The sequence below is a fragment of the Brachyhypopomus gauderio genome, chromosome 1 (assembly GCF_052324685.1).
Source record: "Brachyhypopomus gauderio isolate BG-103 chromosome 1, BGAUD_0.2, whole genome shotgun sequence".
NCBI classification, from domain to species: Eukaryota; Metazoa; Chordata; class Actinopteri; order Gymnotiformes; family Hypopomidae; genus Brachyhypopomus; species Brachyhypopomus gauderio.
Window position 1 is genome coordinate 52,218,411 of NC_135211.1, and position 22,004 is coordinate 52,240,414.

General features: G+C 46.4%; 1 protein-coding gene across 10 annotated transcripts in view; it reads left to right on the forward strand.

Moving 5' to 3' along the window:
- Nucleotides 1-4,403: 4,403 nt before the first annotated feature.
- mpdz (multiple PDZ domain crumbs cell polarity complex component) overlaps nucleotides 4,404-22,004 on the forward strand; it is a 49,089-nt gene continuing 31,488 nt past the window's right edge. For 4 of the 10 annotated variants that reach the window (XM_077018877.1, XM_077018922.1, XM_077018930.1 and 1 more), the window contains exons 1-11: nucleotides 4,404-4,540; nucleotides 6,326-6,380; nucleotides 8,966-9,132; nucleotides 15,991-16,071; nucleotides 16,384-16,523; nucleotides 16,786-16,999; nucleotides 17,293-17,421; nucleotides 17,865-18,050; nucleotides 18,279-18,381; nucleotides 18,517-18,605; nucleotides 21,560-21,827. In XM_077018877.1, coding sequence (XP_076874992.1) covers nucleotides 6,365-6,380; nucleotides 8,966-9,132; nucleotides 15,991-16,071; nucleotides 16,384-16,523; nucleotides 16,786-16,999; nucleotides 17,293-17,421; nucleotides 17,865-18,050; nucleotides 18,279-18,381; nucleotides 18,517-18,605; nucleotides 21,560-21,827 — 1,393 coding nt within the window. In that variant the 5' untranslated portion in view covers nucleotides 4,404-4,540; nucleotides 6,326-6,364. Of the gene's footprint in view, nucleotides 4,541-4,654; nucleotides 4,803-4,917; nucleotides 5,158-5,269; nucleotides 5,315-6,139; nucleotides 6,160-6,325; nucleotides 6,381-8,965; nucleotides 9,133-15,990; nucleotides 16,072-16,383; nucleotides 16,524-16,785; nucleotides 17,000-17,292; nucleotides 17,422-17,864; nucleotides 18,051-18,278; nucleotides 18,382-18,516; nucleotides 18,606-21,559; nucleotides 21,828-22,004 lie in introns of those variants that run through there. The other 6 variants (XM_077018946.1, XM_077018955.1, XM_077018886.1 and 3 more) reach the window with 6 other exon arrangements.

The following is a 22,004-nucleotide window of genomic DNA, read 5'->3' on the forward strand; positions in this document are numbered from 1 at the left end:
AAAAAAACATCATATTTAGAGCACTTGGGATTATTAGGCAGGTAGAGTTACTTCTTTTTTCTGAACGTCAGGATCAGTTTAGATTAATGATAGGGTCCGTGTCAGTGGTGTTAGTTCTGTTTGAATATGTACGACCGGATTCAAAAGCCCTGAGATTCGTGGCATTGAACGTTAGAGTGGAGACTGAAAATGACGTGAGAGGATATGGAGTCGGGGCGGCTAAGAAATCTGGGAGAAAAGGGCGGAAATGTAATGACAATGATGTGAAACCTGTTGTACGGAGCAGGCACGGAGCACGGAGCACGGAGTCTGAGTAGGGAGTCTGATCAGGGACTCTGAGTAGGGAGTCTGATCAGGGACTCTGAGTAGGGAGTCTGAGCACGGAGTCTGATTAGGATAATGATGTATCTGAGGTCTCTCACCACATCAGCCCCTCTGACAGAGGCAGTAGAGGCCTGCAGGGGGCAGGGGTAGGTAGGGGGCAGAGGGGTGGGGGGCAGGAAGGCAGGTGACCATGCCTTCTGCAATACTGCACCAGTCTAGACTGAGAGCAACTGCTGCTTATTTAATGGATTTCATTCAATTGATCCCCCCGGGTAGTTAGAAAGGAGTGAGTTCTTTGTTAAAGCTAAATCAATTTTGACATTTTGGTGACTCAGTGCAACAGGGAACATGATCAGGTCTGTAAATAAGGTTCAGAAAGAACAATAGTGTGGCCAGACTTAATACACCCCCCCCCCCCCCCAAGATTGTGGCAACACCTTGCACTTACAATCACTGGCCACACTCACAGCCCCTACCATCGTTATAAACTTCATCATTATAAACTGCATAATTCAGCTTTCATATTTACTTTGCCAGCTACGCTCTCAGTCTGTGAGCCATGCTAACCAGATATCTTTCAGGAGCTGGATCATTCTCAGCACAGCAGTGACACTGAGATGGTAATGAGTGGTAGTGTGTGTTGACCTGGTACAGGTGTACACACAGCAGTAATACTGACACGATACTGGGGCTTTTTCACATGTCAGTGTCAGTGCAGAGGTGAGATGGTCTGACACTCATACTTACACACCACCGGCAGTCCTGAGCTTTTACACTGACCCCTGAAGAAGGCGTCTGTGTGTGTGTGTGTGTGTGTGTGTGTGTGTGTGTGTGTGTGTGTGTGTGTGTGTGAGTGTATGTGTTAATGAGCAGGACTAAACTCTTACAGACTCAGAGAGGAAGGGTGACATGTTTATTCGCGTCACTACTGAAATAGCTCATTTGGAGTGTTACACGTAGTTATGAAGGTAGACTTTTTTGTCTGTGTTTGAAGAAAATTATGGTGCTATTCCACGAATTAAAGTGTGTAGAAAACGATGGTAGAAAAGTTGTATATTTGATATTTTGATGCTCAAGTGAGATGACAAACACCAAATTGCATTACTAATTGCCTTACTGACTGGTATAAAGACCCACTAACTTTAAAACATTTAAAAACAGATTACAATAAATCTGCTTGAGGATATAAGGAATATAGCCTAGTGAATATAACAAAAATATTAAAAGTTTATTTTTAATTTTGTTTTTTTTTTGTTTGTTTGTTTTTTAAGTTGCTGGAAACAGTACTCATTTGTTAGTTCTCCTGTGAGTTTGGATAAATATAAGATTTTAAAAACACTCTTTACTGTGGAGAGACTCTTGAGGTCCCGTGTTGAACGCAGGGCGTCGTGACGTCGCCTCCTCCGTGCGGGGTTATTCCCGCGAGCCACGGGGGCGTTGCCATGGCTATTTTGGAACGCTATCAATTACGACATCGATCCCGGTGAGCATCGGTGGGTTTGTTGCGCGCGCGCCGCTCAGAAAGCGTGGACTTCAGGTGATCAGTGGAGCTCGGCGCGGCGGTGCCGGTGTTATGAACCCAGATCCATCAAGGTTTACACGCGCAGCATCAAAAGAGCGCACAAAGCAAATGCCACATCAATATTTTACAAAGCCCAGACACGGTGTCGATAGGTCTCGCGCTGTAAATACTGACCATGACAAACATCTACTGCACACACACACCCTGCCTGCATATTGAACCCATTGTAGGCCTGTTTTTGTTTCTGTTCCTTTATTTTTGCTCCGTGTTCAGTGGGGCGGAGAGCGCACACCGGATCGGTAGGCCCATTAGAAGCGGTTCCCGGTTCCTCGGTCCCGGTGCCGCTGGCTGCGTGAGGGCCGACAGCAGCTGAGTGATTATTCCCTCTGTGACTGTAATAACCGTGATTACGGCTGTAATACCCCCTACCTGTCTAAGACGAGGCATCTCACCAGACAGCTGTGAAATTCCTTAATTTGATATCTCAAAAGACAAAAAAGATTGGCACATGTTTACGTGTTTGTGAATAATATTTATGAACGAGAATTTAAAACAAAAGGTTATGATGTGGTCGGTTTTGTGTGTGTGTGTGTGTGTGTGTGTGTGTGTGTGTGTGTGTGTGAGAGAGAGAGAGAGAGAGAGAGAGAGAGAGAGAGAGAGAGAGAGAGTCCGCTGAAGGAGTTTAAAGCAGGCGAGTTCAACTCCCTTAGCTGCTGCAAAGGCAGTTTTTAATGGGCACGAGGGGAGCACGCGCTCCCTGCAGGGCTCTGATACGTTTAACTTTGAGCTGTCAATGGCGCTGTCGCTAAATCTCATTTGATCAGCGAGGCACATCTGGTACGAAGAAGTGCGGCTAATCCTATAAAACAACACGCGCTGGGAATATATCTCTCTAGGAGCTCTAAAGCGCCCGTCTCAAGGTGTGTGTGTGTGTGTGTGTGTGTGTGTGGGCGCGCGCGCGGGTGCTTGTGATCGTGTGTGTCTCTGTGTGTTGGATGTAAGTGCTTTATTAACTTGGTGTAATTTCGTGTAATGCAGGATTAAATGGCCGGTTAATGATACTGATAAGCTAGGTATATGAGTGCGGCACGTGCATGTCTGTGGGATAAGGCCGAGAGCGACACGTCATCACGGTAAAAGTGAGACCAGCTTACCGCAAAATCGATCCGACGGAATAACCTGGAATGACGTGTCAGCAGATTGATGACATGTGTCACAACTTTAAACCACTACATTGTCGTACTATGTAAGACTACTAATTTATAATTACTAAGTATTGCTCATAAACAATGCTGCAAATAAACTTTTATAAGTAAATAAATTTTCTAGTGTTATTTTCCATCCAGCAAGAAACGTAGTAGGTGTAAATTAAACACCATATGTGTTAATTCAACAGTATATGCGTTAATTAAACACTGCAGGTCTTAATTAAACACTACAGGTGTTAATTAAACATTGTAGATATTATTTCAACACTACAGGCGTCAAGTCAACATTGCATGTGTTAATTAAACACTAGGTGTTAATACAACATGCTATATCTTAATTCAACACTGGATGTTAAATCATCACTGTAGGTGTTAAAAGAAATTTGCACTGTTCCCTAGAAAAATCTAGTTATTCTCCCTCTCTCTCTCTCTCTCTCTCACACACACACACACACACACACACACACACACACACACACACACACACACACACACACACACACACACACACACACACACACACACACATTCTTAATTTTCTTTCCATTCTCCAGTAGTTTCAGCAGAAGGCAGGTTGCAGGTGAGACAGAACCCATATCTTGGGTCCGAGGTCTATTACTGGTCCTGACAGGCATGGAAACTCCAGCGAACGTGCTCTGCCTAACACACAACGTAACACACAACCAAACACAGCCTAACACACAATCTAATACACAACGTAACACACAGCCTAACACACAACGTAACACACAGACTAACACAAATACTAGCACACATACTAACACAGCCTAACACACAATCTAATACACAACGTAACACACACCCTAACACAATGTAACACACAGCCTAACACACAACCTAACACACAGACTAACAGACAACCAAGCACACAGACTAACACATGCAGGAGGACTCCTATACTCAGAATCTGTCACTATGTAACAATAACAACAACAACAACAACAACGATAATAATAATAGTGTGTTATTAGGAAGCGAGAGGCCTACCAGGACACCAAAGAAAACAGATGGACCAAACGATTAATGTGAGCACGAAACCACGGGCAAGGTGTGAAAATAAACGTAACAAAAAAACACTGATGAGAATTCACAAATACACGGGGCGCTAAACTTTCCTGAAAACAGCCTGGACACCAAACAGCCTCTTTATTCTTATACACGTCCTCCCACGCGCAAACGTGCACGCGGCCACTTCAGGTCATTAAACACCGCGGTGAGCAGCAGGTCTGCCGCCTCGCGCCCGCTCGCGCCGCCTCGCGCCCTCCGTCCGCTCGACACCGTGAAGGAGGTTGAAGGGCCAGTTGTCATGGCAGCCACCGAGCGGTGCTCGTGTCCGAGGGGGCGGCCGCGCGCTCGCCGGATGGCTGGGTCGGCTCGGGTTGCACTGCGCCCGTCTCCGTTAAACGGGGAGTAGCGCGGGACACGTCCCGTACACACACGCGGCCGGACGCGGCTCCACGCGCACGTAAGTTCCCGGTTCCGCTCCAAACGCGCGCGGCCCGAACCGTGTTTACTCAAGAACGACGGAACGCGCGTTTGTTTGATCTTTACTCACACTTTGTTATTAAATCCGGTGCGGTGTGCAACAATGTCGCTGGCGCATGCGCAGTGACGGATCACTCCTGGCGTGTGTTAAGGCTCTTTTTTACATTCACAGCGGTCAGCATTGTTGGAAGTGTCTTTTAAAGCGTTTTGGACTTGATCGGAGGCGGTCGGCACACACGTAGGTTCGTAAATATCTCGGTTTATTATGATCTGGGCAGCCTGTTGCTCCCTCGGTCCAGTGTCTCAGCTCCAGGGAGGAGGGCTCGGAAAAGCGGATCAGCTCCTCTGAGGTTTTGAGATAAGGCCGCGTCTCGGGAATATACTAAAGGAGGCGATACTTATATATATGTATATATATATTAATACTTCCACTGGTGGTCAGCATCACGTTTGGCACGAGCTCGTGACAGGAGCATCTGTGTCATGTCCCAGTAGGACACGTTTGGACTGTGTGTGTGATATAACACTGGTTCGGTGGTATGTCCTAAAGACTACGGGTTACTACAGGATCACATCAAGGCTAACACAGTTGAGACAGTAAGTTATTTAACATTCATGAGGTGAAATGTGAGTACCCGTTATTAATGTACCGGACGGGTGTGTCCTGAGGTCCAGTCGGGTCTACTCTGGCCTGTGCAACACAAGTTTGCTTGGATGGTATCACGATCGTTGCTGTTGTTTTTGTACAGTGCAGGTCAGAAATATCAATACAATTCAGTTCAATACATCCATCAATACAGCTCACAAATATACTCACAGAGTAAACCAGTAGCTGCACATGGTTGATTATCAGTAGCCCAGTGTGTCTGAGTTATTGGTACTCATTCTTGACTAATACCAAAGACACAGTGTTAACTTCAGATTACGGGATGTTTGAAACCTCTTTAACGCAGTCGTTGGTCTGTTGGTTATTCTAGGATCGTTGTTCCAAGTGGCGATAAAATATTAATAACCGTCCGATTATTCTAGTCACAATGTGTTGGTGTTAATATAATTATTCTGATACTGAAATAGTGTCGGTGTCTCTTTTACTTGATCGTGTTTCTTCACAAGCGTTAGCTTCTGTTTTAACACGTTATCTCCAGCGTTTCTCTTCAGCAGACAGATTAAAGTGTAATCTTAGAAGTAGTTTACTTAATGTTAGCTGGTGCAGGATCACCTGTTTAGACAATACATTTAGGAATACATAAAATCATTCACACTCACGGAGTTTGCAACTCTTTGATACGAGAAAATGTTTAACAGACATGCAACTTGGAAATGCAGTAGAATTGTTTTTTTTTTTACTTTGTGCGGCTGTGGGACTTAATGTTGTCAAATAAGATCATTTAGACTGGGTTGACCATGGACAGACTAGAAGGTTTCCGTGTGAGCATCTGTCCACGATAAAGACAAAGACGTCCCGACACTGCGCGGCGCGCGCGGCTCTGCAGCTCTGCGTTCTGTCCCGCGAGCTGACGGGATAGTTATCAGTCACCAGCACGCGCGCGCTTCAGAGTTCCTTGCTGTTTTTCATCAGATGCGCTGCGTGCCGTCGAGGTGAGGAGATTAGATGCAGGAAAGGGCCCGTTAAATTTCTGTTTTTAACCTGTTATCTGACCGTGGCTCTTATTCAGGAAGGACGCTGCTCAGTGCTTAGTATGGGAGTGTCAGCTTACTACAAACAAGGTGTTCATTTCGTAAACTTTATTGTTTATATTTACAGGTGTCTTGTGAACGAATCAGCGAAATCTGGGAAGTAAGAATGATTGAAAGCATCGGTAAGTACATGACGCTCACTCACTCACTCACTCACTCACTCACTCACTCACTCACTCACTCACTCACTCACTCACTCACACACTCACTCACAGTTCCGGAGGCCTGGGGCAGCTTAGAGAAGTCAGAGGAGACTATGGTGTTAATTGCTTCAGATTTGGCTGGACGGTTACACTATCATCTGCAAATAATTCAGTGCACATATCTGCACAGTTTCTTTAAGAGAAATGCAGGAATGTTATCCAGGAGTGTTATCCAGTAGTGTTATTCGGGAGTGTTATCCGGGAGTGTTATCCGGGAGTGTTATCCGGGAGTGTTATCCGGGAGTGTTATCCAGGAGTGTTATCCAGGAGTGTTATCCAGGAGTGTTATCCAGGAGTGTTATCCGGGAGTGTTATCCGGGAGTGTTATTCGGGAGTGTTATCCAGGAGTGTTATTCGGGAGTGTTATCCAGGATTTTATCCAGGAGTGTTATCTAGGAGTGTTATTCAGGAGTGTTGTTCAGGAGTTTTATCCAGGAGTGTTATCTAGGAGTGTTATTCAGGAGTGTTGTTCAGGAGTTTTATCCAGGAGTGTTATTCAGGAGTGTTGTTCAGGAGTGTTGTTCAGGAGTTTTATCCAGGAGTGTTGTTCAGGAGTTTTATCCAGGAGTGTTGTTCAGGAGTGTTATTCAGGAGTGTTGTTCAGGAGTGTTATTCAGGAGTGTTGTTCAGGAGTGTTGTTCAGGAGTGTTATTCAGGAGTGTTATCCAGTCTGAGTCAGTCTGCAAAAGCAACACACAGTGACCTCCTCTGCTCTTAACTGCCTGACAGAGACCATTGGCTGTGGTTTGACGCTTGAGTGATGCTAGATTTCTGGTTGTAGGAAAAGCAAACCAGGAATGCATTAATGATTTATTTGTGGCCTGGAGTATTTGTTCCTCTTCATACTTGTTATTTACTATATTATATTTTGTAAAATAGACTATTAGAGGTTTGCTGATTGGCATCTGATTGGAGGTGGTGCTGTCTGATTAGACAGTTAATGGCTCCCGTGTGATTGGAGGGTTGCAGGCTGGATCTGATCTCATCCTGATGTATGGTGTAAAGCCCTAAACAGTGACTGAGAAGAGCTGAACGCGGTCCATTAAATGCCCCTTCCTGGGGTAAATTAACACATTAAATGCCCTGGGGTAAATTAGCAGGATGGATATCAGTGTGTAGTGGTTTTTGGAGTGGCCTTTTCAGCATTTAATAATAAATTCACTGATTAAAAGTAGGGATGCGATGTATTATCCAAAGAGAAAGATGAGGTGGGATTTGGTGATATATAGAGGCTTGTGGGTAAAGTGCCCTTTGCAGTAGCAGGTATTGAGTGTCTTGTCTTGCTGACTGTCCCAGTGTTTAATCCAGTGATTCCATGTTTGTGTCCTGGTGTGAGGAGCCTGTGAGATAATAATAACAGTGTTATAGTCGGCTGAAACTTCAAATCTGAGGATTTTCGGTTTTATATTTTGGCGCTTTGTCAGTGAGTATTTTTTACCTGTGTGGCCAAAGGCTGGTCTCCAAACTCGGCCTTCCCCGTGCCTCCGTCTGGCCTCCAGCGACACGCGTCGGCTTCCGTAGCCGAACCCGAGACGGAGCGGACGGAAGAGTGTCGGTTTCGTTTTGGCAGTCGAGCGGTGCCGGTTATGCATCACTGAAAACTGATCCCGTCTGTCAGAAACCAGGAAGTGGCCTGAAGCACCTTAGCCGTCAGCGCGGTTCGGCGCGAGAGGAGCTGGTGGGGGGCGGACGCTCCTCCAGCTCCTCCACGAAGTTAACAAAAGCCTCCTGCCCGCTGCGTCCTGCGGTGCGGTCCCGGAGTGAGCGGAACCGGGACGGTTTATCTGCCGACAGCTGGGGCGCTCTCTCTCTCTCTCTCTCACCCCCCCCCCAGTCTGAAGTTACTTGGGCTTTATGTGCAATAATGCAGTGATGCAGGAGACGTCAGAGGTGGGATTCAGGGGCTTATCTAGGGATTGTTAGACCAGCACCCAACACACACACACACACACACACACGTTATGGAGTTGAACTTTCACTCATCTTTTCTGTCTTGTTTTTCTCCTCAAACTATAAACTATTTTGGACAGACATTGGGCAAAACTAAGATAAATTCTTGAGCTGTATCACCAGCTGCATTCTCTCTCTGTCTCTCCCACACTCTCTCTCATTCTCTCTCTCCCTCTCTCCTACTCTCTCTCTATCCACCTCTCCCCTCAATCACTCACTCTATTTCATTCTCCTTTACCAAGTGGGACGTGTAGTGTTACCCAGGAGGCATCCTGATCTCAAATTCTATTACCCAGCTCTGGGACACAAAACACCAAAGAAAACAATCATTTATAGTTATTCCTGGTGGTGTTATTGAAAAAGTTCAAGTTAATATGAATTTATTGAATATATAAATATATTCAAAATAAACATTTTATGTTCTGATGAAATTGTGTGTGTGTGTGTGTACATGTGTGTGTGTGTGTGTGTGTGTGTGTGTGTACATGTGTGTGTGTGTGTGTGTGTGTGCATGTGTGTGTGCGTGTGTGTGTGCGTGTGTGTGTGTGACACAGATACCCAGCGCTGCCTGCAGGCGGTGGAGAGGCTGCAGGTGCGTCTGAAGGAGAGGGGGGGGGACGTGCCCTGCGAGGAGAAGCTCTCTCTTCTGAGATCGGTCCTGCAGAGTCCTCTGTTCCAGCAGATCCTCACCCTGCAGAGGTCCCTGCAGCAGGTGGAGCAGGTGGAGAAACATCTCACATCTACACTTAGCAGACCAAACGACACCAGCCAGTCCTCTAATCCATCAGAACCACCTACTGAGCTCCTAACAGCCAAAGAGAGATCTAACGTATCATTATTCCATACATAACGTACACACTGAAGTTACTGTTATTTAATACAATGAGTGAAACTGTAAATTAGCGTGAGTTCAGCTATGTAAGTGCTCAGTGGCAAAAGGCAGCAGTTAAAACATATTTCATGAAACACATTTCATAACACATTTCATAATTGTATTTACTGAATCTTCATCTATCTTCTGAAGTAACGCTGCAGATTCCATGACTGGGGCTGTTGATCTAAAGAACATCCACATCTCCTGCTACTCACAGTGAAGATATTGCTGTCAGTGCCCAGAGGCGTGGCCGACATAGGCGTGGCCGACAGAGGCGTGGCCGGCAGGGGCGTGGCCCACAGAGGCGTGGCCGACAGGGGCGTAGCATTGTTTTTGAGCGGGACTCATAATTGTTGTCACGCCGGGTTTGTTGTTAGGTGGTGCAAGGGTGCAGGACCAGTCCTGACTCAGCACGGGGCCCTCAGCTGAGTGGGAGGGGCTTGCTCAGGCCCTCAGCCTTGGGGGCGTGTCATCTCACTACAGACACACCCCCTCTCTTCCCACCCTGAGCTCTTTGTGCGTTCACTTCTTATTGTAGCAATGTGTGATTGAGAAAGAGAAAGTGTTTGTGTGTGAGAGAATGTGTGTGTGTGTGAATGTGTGTGCATGTGTGAAAATATGTGTGTGTGTTTAAATGTGTGTGTTTGAATGTATATGTTAGAGAGTGTGTGTGTGCATGTACATGTTATCTGGCAAAATTCCCACAGTGAGAGTGATGCTGACGTGAGTTCAGGTGGACTTCTGTGAAGAATACTAACACGGAGAGTTTTTCTTCAAAGCCGAAGTTCAGTTAGCTTGTCTGTGGCTCGTGACGATATGAGTTCACCGTGAGTGAGAACAAGAATGTGCCGTAAAGAGTGTGTTTTGAAGAGGGTGTTGTGAAGAGTGTGTCATGAAGCTATGTGAGCTATGCTTGGGGAGTAAGGGAGAGAGCAGGAATGGAGATTATGAAGACATAGCTCCCTCCCCCTCTCTCTCCCTCCCTCTTTCCCTCTCTCTCTGTGCTTGGTCACATTCCTCTGAGCTGCTGTCTGTGATATTGTGAGCAGCCCTTAAGGAAACAGAAGCCTGTATTATCCAGCTCCTGCCCGTCAGCCTGCTCCGCTAATAGAGGTTAAGCAGAGCCTTGCCAAGTAACATTCATAAACGCTGTAATTCCCCCCACACACCAGACAGCTGAATGAAGAGGAGACTTGTGGGTGCAGACAGGAAGCGGAGGGACCGGTTGAGAGAGAAGGGGAGAGGGGCGGACAGAACGCTGCGTTTGTCTCGAGACGTTCGTCTGAGGTGCTGCACATAAACAAAAACCACCACAGGCCCATTTCTGCTTTGTTGCCATGACCCCAGTTGTTTATGGCAGCCTCGCTTTGGCTTTGTCTCCATGGTGACCACACTGCGGGGGAGGGGGTGTGTGTGGGGGGGTTGTTGTGTGGTGTTGGTGGTCGTTGAGTGAAGTGAAGCAGAAGCTATTTCTCAAGCGCTAAAGAACCAAAGCGGAACCCTAATCCTCTTAGAGTAGGACGCTAACAAACAGGCGTGCCCGCTCGGTGCTAACGTAGCTTAGCTCGTTGGGAGAGAACGCCGTGAACATACGGGGTTGTTCACGCAGATTTACACCACTCCAGAAACACGAGCCGCGTGAGCACAATCTTCTAACATTCATTAACACTCGAAGGAGCTCAAAACCTGCCATCTTAACAAGATTAGCCTGACGAACGGAGGTGGCGCGTGATTGGGGCAGGCGCTTCCCGCGTATTACGTTACTAGATTATCCAATCTATTCCTAGATATTTACACAGAGTAATCCACATTCTCTCCCTCTGATCTTTGTAGGTGTTTTTTTCCAGCAGTCTATATTGCTTTTGCCCCTGAGATTAATGTATTAGAAAACACACACACACACATGCACACACACGCACACACACACACACACACACACACACACACACACACACACACACACACACACACACACACACACACACACACACTCCATAAGCAGGGAGGAACATTCAGCTGCTTCAGGACACTTGTCCTGTCCTGAATATTGATGCAAGACCTTTGGTATTTATAGATGTGGAAGTGAATCATGACCTCTAAAGAAGGTGTGGCCACACAGGAGAATGTGGAGGTGTGACCTCACATGAGGATGTGGTGGTGTGACCACACATGAGGATGTGGAGATGTGACCTCACATGAGGATGTGGAGGTGTGACCTCACATGAGGATGTGGTGGTGTGACCACACATGAGGATGTGGAGGTGTGACATCACATGAGGATGTGGAGGTGTGACCTCACATGAGGATGTGGAGGTGTGACCTCACATGAGGATGTGGTGGTGTGACCACACATGAGGATGTGGTGGTGTGACCACACAGGAGGATGTGGTGGTGTGACCTCACATGAGGATGTGGTGGTGTGACCACACATGAGGATGTGGTGGTGTGACCACACATGAGGATGTGGAGGTGTGACCTCACATGAGGATGTGGTGGTGTGACCTCACATGAGGATGTGGTGGTGTGACCACACATGAGGATGTGGAGATGTGACCTCACATGAGGATGTGGAGATGTGACCTCACATGAGGATGTGGTGGTGTGACCACACATGAGGATGTGGAGGTGTGACATCACATGAGGATGTGGTGTGACCAGAGATGCTCACAAGTCATTTTTTGCAAGTCCAAGTCAAGTCTCAAGTCTTTGACCTCAAGTCCAAGTCAAGTCTCAAGTCTTTGACCTCAAGTCCAAGTCAAGTCTCAAGTCTTTGTTCTCAAGTCCAAGTCAAGTCCCAAATATTTGAGTGACACTGTAGTCATAGGCGGAGCCAAAGCAGGGGCCGGGGTGGCACTGGACCCCCCTGAATTCTGATTGGCCACCCCTAGTGCCCCCCCAGATGACTGACATGTCACCGCATCAAACATCTTGTTGAGAGCCTGTTGCGTTTTGTAATCGGTAAGAATACTCAATGCTCAATTTCATTTAGCACATGCAAGCAGCAGGCACGACGGAGAATTTTTTTCAAACGAACGTGTTGTGACAAATTCCAAGTCCCCTCGTTTGCACACGCATAAAGACGCTACAGATGATATTCGGGAGTTACAGTGACTAACTTAGTTCATTGAGCACACTTGTTTTGTCCTAACTAGATATTTAGACGTAATACTGCGATGTCGTGGTCAGAGGTGAACTTCGGTATAGCCAGTGTGTATTTTATTTTAAATAATCAACACCCTTGAGCCAGTGTGTCTTTGGACATAGATAATGCCATTTGCTGTGATGGATAATTAAAGTCTAGCTCTTATTTATGTATAAATCGACAATATAATCTGTAGCGTCTTTATGCGGATAAACGAGGGTTGTCGGAATGCCCCACAACACCAGCTCTAAGCAAAAACTGTCGCACGTGAAATGCTACAGGTTCAGAAACTGATCAGGTTCAGTTCAGTTAAATGTCTTCAGTTCAGTAGATATATGCGGCTTTTAGCCCGGTGCAGCTTATAAAACATTTTCCATTTTTTTTAAACTTTGTAGGTGCAGGTAATATTATGAATGAATTATATTATAATTTTACATATTGCAAATAAATAAATAGTAAAAAAAAGACCATTTTCTAGGAAAAATAATATACTACACATTACATCAACAGTGGTTTCTTTGCCCCGACTTAAGTTTGTGTAACCGTATCAGTGATGCAAGTTACTGAAAATATGTACTCAAGTGCAATAAATTATTTCAAAAACAGTCACTCACTGATCGAGGGAATGCTGAAAGCAACTTTCCTATTTCGTATATTTGGACTGAACTGAACACATTTAACTGCCAGATATGCCAGAAGTAGCACATCTGTGTTTTTACTTTGACATGTTGTACATTTTGCACATTGTTAAAAAAACTGCAAATTTCATACACAAATCTGATCTCCTGCGTGCTTAAGATGTACTTGATATGAAAAGTATAACATTTACAGATTTTGGTTGCAAATGAATGCTTTTCTTAAATATACATTGTCATAGTCTATGGACCCCCTAAAATAGCTTTGGCCACCCTCTGGCCACCCCAATGATAAAAGTCTAGCTCCGCCACTGACTGTAGTCGCAAATCACTGTATAGTTGTAATGGTCTGTTATGACACTTCTGATGTATAATAGCTTAAACTGGTAAATGAAGAAATACAATTTTTAAAAGTGCGCATGCACACACAAATGTTTTCCAGATAAATTTTGTATCCGTATTTTTCTCCAAAAAGTATTTTTCTTACAAAACTGACATTTTTCTGGATACAATATTCTTTTCTTTCAGTTGAACATCTGCTATATTTTGTTCTAAAAGATAAAGGAGGGCTGTGAAATTAAAAAATCACATATATATGAAAGGTCTGCATATAAAGAAAATAGCAACCAAATTAGTGATTATAAAATAAAAATTAAAAACAGAATTCAAATTTTACAATAATAATGATTCTGACATAAAAAGCCCTGCAGCAACAACTATTTGTCTCCTAATGAACTGGATCAAACACAATCTATTTGAACTTCAAGGTGTCTTTCAGTGTCTAATACAAGGAAACTTTTTATGCAACTAACGCATTACATTTTTAAAAGATCAGGATTGACAGGGTACTTGCACCTAGCCTGGCTCGGTGAGGGCGCATTATGAGGCCTCCATGACTGAACACCCTCTCTACTGATGCACTGTTGGCAAGTCAATACCAATATTGCAATATTGCTAATAACCTTTCAGGCAGCGACTAACCTTTCCGGGTGGGTTTTCAGGTGGCGAATAAAATTAGATGTGGTGGAACCAGCGTCCAGTATTTTTATGCCACACACGCTGCAGTTTGCTGCTCTTCTATTTGCTACTTGTACTTGTTTTGTACCCAAAACTTATTATGAATGGTGGTACAGAAGCGAGCGTCCTCACCAGCGCCGCCATGATCGCGATGTTTTGCGGCGAGCGCAGGGCCAGGTACGCGTGTGCGGAGTCGCGCGCAACGGTCACTTGCGAAATACTTGACGCGTCGCGACCGGCGCGAGGGTCCGCGCTCCGAGAATGTTACGTCAGCGGGAAGTAAAAAGCATACAGACAGGCGGAGGAAAGGTTGTCAAATGAAACACAAAAGAACATTACAAATAAAAGATTGTTCACGAGTCTCAAATCACGAGTCCAAGTCGAGTCGCAAGTCTTTTGAATGCAAGTCTAAGTCGAGTCTGAAGTCACTGTATATGCGACTTAAGTGCGACTCGAGTCCGAGTCCCAAACTCGAGTCCCCATCTCTGGGTGTGACCTCACAGGGGCAGTCATGGCCTGGCAGTTAGGGAACTGGACTTGTGACCGGAGGGTTGTGGGTTCGATTCCCAGACAGGCCATGACTGAGGTGTCCTTGAGCAAGGCACCTAACCCCAACTGCTCCCCGGGCGCCGGGCTAGGGCTGCCCACCGCTCTGGGCACGTGTGATCCACAGCCCCCTAGTAATCACTAGTGTGTGTGTGTGTTCTGACTGCACAGATGGGTTAAAAGCGGAGGACAAATTTCGATTGGGGTGTAAAAATCACAATTGACAAAATATGGCACATTTCATTTTTTTTCATTTCAGGATGTGGTGGTGTGACATCACATGAGGATGTGGTGGTGTGACCTCACATGAGGATGTGGTGGTGTGACCTCACATGAGGATGTGGAGATGTGACCTCACATGAGGATGTGGTGGTGTGACCACACATGAGGATGTGGAGGTGTGACCTCACAGGAGGATGTGGTGGTGTGACCACACATGAGGATGTGGAGGTGTGACCACACATGAGGATGTGGAGGTGTGACCACACATGAGGATGTGGTGGTGTGACCACACATGAGGATGTGGTGGTGTGACGTCACATGAGGAGGAGAGCAGTGATCAGAATAAATGAGTCTCTTCTGCTCTTCTGTTCTCAGATTGCAAATAAATTAAAACACAAATAAACTCCCAGATGGAGTAGAAATGTACTTCACCTTCTCTGAAACAATCCCCCCCCCCTCTCTCTCTTTCTCCCTCTCTCTCTCTCCCTCTCCTCTCTCTCTCCCCCTCTCTCTCTTTCTCCCTCTCTCTCTCTCCCTCTCCTCTCTCTCAATCAAATCAATCAATCAAATTTTATTTATATAGCGCTTTTTACAACAGTTGTTGTCACAAAGCAGCTTTACAAGTGCCGAGTCCTAGCCCCCAGTGAGCAAGCCAAAGGCGACAGTGGCAAGGAAAAACTCCCTAGTTTTTGCATGAGGAAGAAACCTTGAGAGGAACCAAGACTCAGGGGGGGAACCCATCCTCCTCTGGCCGACACCGGTCACCATGACAACAACAACAATATAGACAGAATGTAGACAGAATGTAAAAGATGCAATAATGTCCATTTAGACCGAAAAAGATGTAATAATGTCCATCATGGTGTAGGCATCCGGTTAGGCAGGAGGTGGCCGGCCAGGATGGATCGCTTGTCTCTCCTCATCTCATTATACCTCAAGCAGGCGGGCAGCCATGTGGAGAAATGAAACAGGGAAAATTAGCTCTGTATGAGGACATATACAGGACAGGTAAAAGTATAAACATTTCTCTCTCCCCCTCTCCCTCTTTCTCCCCCCCCCCTCTCTCTCTCCTCTCTCTCCCCTCTCTCTCTTTCTCCCCCTCTCTCTCTCTCTCTCCTCTCTCTCTCTCTCTCTCTCTCTCAGGGTGGTTTTACTGATGTGGCTCAGGTTAATGGGATTCTCTCACCTGAGGACTATGATCGCATCATTCGCACCATGGCTCAGGTCTCTCTTTCTCTCTCTCTCTCCCTCACCCATGTAAATTACATGAATTTTATTATTATTGATTTATAACTGTATTATTATGTGTGTATGTGTGTATGTGCATATGTGGTGTGCATCTGTGTATGTGGTGTGTGTGTGTGTGTGTGTGTGAGTGCGTGTATGTGTGTGTGTGTGTATGTGTGTTTATGTTGTGTGTGTGTGTGTGCGTGTGTTTATGTTGTGTGTATGTGGTGCGTGTGTGTGTGTGTGTGTGTGCGTGCGTGCATGCGTGTGTGTGTGTGTGTGTGTGTGTGTGTGTGTTGCTCTGTACAGGGGCGGTACGTGACCCATGTTGACCTGACCAAGCCGCTCTCAGGAGGTCTGGGCTTCAGTGTGGTGGGGCTGCGTAATGACAACCAAGGAGAGCTGGGGATCTTCATCCAGGAGATCCAGACAGGCAGTATCGCACACTGGTACACACACACACACGCACGCACGCACACACACACATGCACCAACACACACACACACACACCACATACACACCACATACTCACACACACACACACACACACACACACACACACACACACACACACACACACACACACAGACACACACATGCACACGCTGTCTTGAGATCAGCTATGTCCTGAGTTCTACTGTCCTGAGCTCAGCTGTGTCCTGAGTTCTACTGTCCTGAGATCAGTCGTGTGTGTCCTCCTCTCTCCTCAGTGATGGGAGGTTGAAGGAGGGAGATCAGATCCTGGCCATCAGTGGGAAGGTGCTGGACGCCACCGTCTCACACCACCAGGCCGTGGCGCTGCTGCAGGGTGCGTGTGAGCGTGTGCGCATCACCGTGGCAACAGGGCCCATCCCCCACACATCCAGCCCCGGAGTGTCCCGAACACCAAGTGCTGCCAGCACACTATCTGTACACTCCAGTGGGGTGAGAGAGTACACACACACACACACTCACACACACACACACACACACACACACGCACACACTCTCACACACACACACACACTCACACACACACACACCCACCACACACACACACACGTGCACACACACACTCACTCACACACACACACACACACACTCACTCACGCACACACACACACACACACACACACACGTGCACACACACACACACACACACACACACACACACACTCATTCACTCGTTCATTCCCCTCTCCATTATTTCATGTGTTCATCCATGTGTTCATGTACAGACCCACTGGACCCACATGGAGACCATTGAGCTGGTGAATGACGGCTCAGGTCTTGGTTTCGGCATTGTAGGGGGCAAAACTACAGGGGTCATCGTCAAGACAATCCTGCCAGGGGGCGTGGCTGACCTGGTGAGGTCATGATTCAGAGCACTTTATTTGCAGAAAACTCTAATGGAATAACTTTACATCACTTATACCCACACACACACACACACACACACACACACACACACACACACACACACACACACACACACACACACACACACACAACACACCACTTAATATGTGTCATGTAAAACATGTTCATTTGAAAGAACTGAGGAAAGATGAATAAAATCTAGAATAGATTAATTAAATCTTTTGTACATTAAAACTAGATAAATTTTTCTCTTCATATATAAATATATATTTACTAGATTAATACTTTATATTTGATACTCCTCTACCTGGTTCATTTTTGTCTTCTCTTCTCCATATTCCTTACCCCCATCTCTCTCTCTCTCTCTCCCTCCCTCCCTCTCTCTCTCTCTCTCTCTCTCTCTCTCTCTCTCTCTCACCCTCTCTCACAGGATGGTCGTTTGCGGAGTGGGGACCATATTCTGCGTATCGGGGACACTGACCTGTACGGTCTGGGCAGTGAGCAGGTGGCCCAGGTGCTGCGTCAGTGTGGAAACAGGGTCAGACTGGTCATCAGCAGGGCCGCCGTGGAGGACACGCCCCCTCTACCTGCCCTGCCAACTGTTGCTGAGCAACAGGTGACGTGATTTGATTGGAGAATTTCAGGACATGCTAATCATGCTGTCAGATATTTATGAATTTTACACAATTATTTATCACTTTTTATATTGGACTCGTTGCTGCAGTGACAAGAAGCAGGCTTCATATAATAATAATAATTGTTATTAAACAATAATAATAATTAATACGCAGACTATCAGTACATTAAGGTCATGAATGTGTCTGCTCATTGTCTTCGACGGCAGGGTTGTGAGGAAGAGGAGCAGGATGTCTTTGATGTCAGCCTGACGAAGAACACTCAGGGTCTTGGCATCACCATCGCAGGATACGTGGCAGAGAAAAACGCCGGTGAGTTGGAGAAACTCTAGTGAGGGTCGCTTTGAGCTTGTAGCTTGAATGATGCATGGCTTGTCCATTGGTGGAAGTGGTCTCTCATTTCTGCAGTTCACATAATGTTCTTGCATATGTCATTTCCTGATGCAGAGCCTTCTGGGATATTTGTGAAAAGCATCACAGCAGGAAGTACGGTGGAGCAAGATGGCCGCATCCACGTGGGGGATCAGATCATAGCTGTGAGTGGATTATATCGTGGTCTGATCTACGTGGGGGATCAGATCATAGCTGTGAGTGGATTATATCGTGGTCTGATCCATGTGGGGGATCAGATCATAGCTGTGAGTGGATTATATCGTAGTCTGATCCACGTGGGGGATCAGATCACAGCTGTGAGTGGATTATATCGTGTTCTGATCCATGTGGGGGATCAGATCATAGCTGTGAGTGGATTATATCGTGGTCTGATCCATGTGGGGGATCAGATCATAGCTGTGAGTGGATTATATCGTGGTCTGATCTACGTGGGGGATCAGATCATAGCTGTGAGTGGATTATATCGTGGTCTGATCCACATGGGGGATCAGATCATAGCTGTGAGTGGATTATATCGTGGTCTGATCCATGTGGGGGATCAGATCATAGCTGTGAGTGGATTATATCGTGGTCTGATCCACGCGGGGGATCAGATCATAGCTGTGAGTGGATTATATCGTGGTCTGATCCACGTGGGGGATCAGATCATAGCTGTGAGTGGATTATATCATGGTCTGATCCATGTGGGGGATCAGATCATAGCTGTGAGTGGATTATATCGTGGTCTGATCCATGTGGGGGATCAGATCATAGCTGTGAGTGGATTATATTGTGGTCTGATCCATGTGGGGGATCAGATCATAGCTGTGAGTGGATTATATCGTGGTCTGATCCATGTGGGGGATCAGATCATAGCTGTGAGTGGATTATATAGCGGTCTGATCCACGTGGGGGATCAGATCATAGCTGTGAGTGGATTATATCGTGGTCTGATCCATGTGGGGGATCAGATCATAGCTGTAAGTGGATTATATCGTGGTCTGATCCATGTGGGGGATCAGATCATAGCTGTGAGTGGATTATATCGTGGTCTGATCCATGTGGGGGATCAGATCATAGCTGTGAGTGGATTATATCGTGGTCTGATCCACGTGGGGGATCAGATCATAGCTGTGAGTGGATTATATAGCGGTCTGATCCACGTGGGGGATCAGATCATAGCTGTGAGTGGATTATATAGTGGTCTGATCCACGTGGGGGATCAGATCATAGCTGTGAGTGGATTATATCGCGGTCTGATCCATGTGGGGGATCAGATCATAGCTGTGAGTGGATTATATCGTGGTCTGATCCATGTGGGGGATCAGATCATAGCTGTGAGTGGATTATATCGTGGTCTGATCCACGTGGGGGATCAGATCATAGCTGTGAGTGGATTATATCGTGGTCTGATCCACGTGGGGGATCAGATCATAGCTGTGAGTGGATTATATCGTGGTCTGATCCACGTGGGGGATCAGATCATAGCTGTGAGTGGATTATATCGTGGTCTGATCCACGTGGGGGATCAGATCATAGCTGTGAGTGGATTATATCGTGGTCTGATCCACGTGGGGGATCAGATCATAGCTGTGAGTGGATTATATCATCGTCTGATCCATGTGGGGGATCAGATCATAGCTGTGAGTGGATTATATCGTGGTCTGATCCACGTGGGGGATCAGATCATAGCTGTGAGTGGATTATATCGTGGTCTGATCCACGTGGGGGGATCAGATCATAGCTGTGAGTGGATTATATCGTGGTCTGATCCATGTGGGGGGATCAGATCATAGCTGTGAGTGGATTATATCGTGGTCTGATCCATGTGGGGGATCAGATCATAGCTGTGAGTGGATTATATCGTGGTCTGATCCATGTGGGGGATCAGATCATAGCTGTGAGTGGATTATATCGTGGTCTGATCCACGTGGGGGATCAGATCATAGCTGTGAGTGGATTATATCGTGGTCTGATCCATGTGGGGGGATCAGATCATAGCTGTGAGTGGATTATATCGTGGTCTGATCCATGTGGGGGGATCAGATCATAGCTGTGAGTGGATTATATCGTTGTCTGATCCATGTGGGGGATCAGATCATAGCTGTGAGTGGATTATATCGTGGTCTGATCCATGTGGGGGATCAGATCATAGCTGTGAGTGGATTATATCGTGGTCTGATCCATGTGGGGGATCAGATCATAGCTGTGAGTGGATTATATCGTGGTCTGATCCATGTGGGGGATCAGATCATAGCTGTGAGTGGATTATATCGTGGTCTGATCCATGTGGGGGATCAGATCATAGCTGTGAGTGGATTATATCGTGGTCTGATCCACGTGGGGGATCAGATCATAGCTGTGAGTGGATTATATCGTGGTCTGATCCACGTGGGGGATCAGATCATAGCTGTGAGTGGATTATATCGTGGTCTGATCCATGTGGGGGATCAGATCATAGCTGTGAGTCCACCATATATAAGGGATGAGATAATAGTGTGTGGATTATATAACCCTCAGGTTATATAATTGATTGATTGATTGATTTGCCCTGTTTAATAAAGATCGACTGTATAAGTTCTCTAAGGACAACAGTTTGTCTCCAATGATTTTACTGGCCTGTTTAACCACCTGGACCAGCTTATTCCTGTACTTCACTGATAGGTTTCCATACCAAGACACAATGTTAAAACTCAGAACATAAACTGGTGTTCATAGTTGTGAGGTGGTCCCACGATCACCCTGCTAAAATAACCTGTCATTGAAACTGACCGTAGGTCTCATGTCTACTGACCGTAGGTCTCATCTCTACTGACCGTAGGTCTCATGTCTACTGACTGTAGGTCTCATGTCCACTGACTATAGGTCTCAGATGTCCATGACCATGGCTTCTTCCTGCTAATCCTGTAGGAGTTAGGCTGGTTCCTCTGGTTCTGTGGTTCCCGGGTCATCCCTCCTGTTAGGGTTTAACTAGGACGAGTTTGGGCTTCAGCAGGTTACAGTGGGGAGCGTCATATCAGATCTCTGTTTTCTCTGTGTTCTTTCTTCACTGTTTCTGTTCTTCACTGATGTTTCCGTATGTTCTTCTGTCCCTGTTTGTCGCACACGCCCCCTGCAGGTGGACGGCGTGAACATACAAGGCTTCACCAATCAGCAGGCCGTGGAGGTGCTGCGACGCACCGGTCAGACGGTCCACCTCAAGCTCGCCAGGCGTGGCTTCAGACCAGAAGACACGCCTCCACCAATCACACCTGCCGCCGAGGATTCTAACCCCTCCCCCAGCTCGGCCCGTGACTCCAGACTGGAGCACATGGAGAGCTCTCCGGGTAACAGCAGGAACAACAGCAGCGCTGTAATGGCTGTAGATGAATGGGGGAGTCAGAGCGGTGAGAGTTGCAGGAATAACTGTGAGGCACTGGAAGATCGGGGGAGAGTTATCGCTGTTAATGTGGCTTCAGGGTGGGAGTATAAATCTTTATAAGGGGTTCGTAAAAGTGCAGTGGTGTGTGCGTATGTATGCATGGTGGGGGCATGCATGTATGGATATGTCTGTGTGTGTGTGT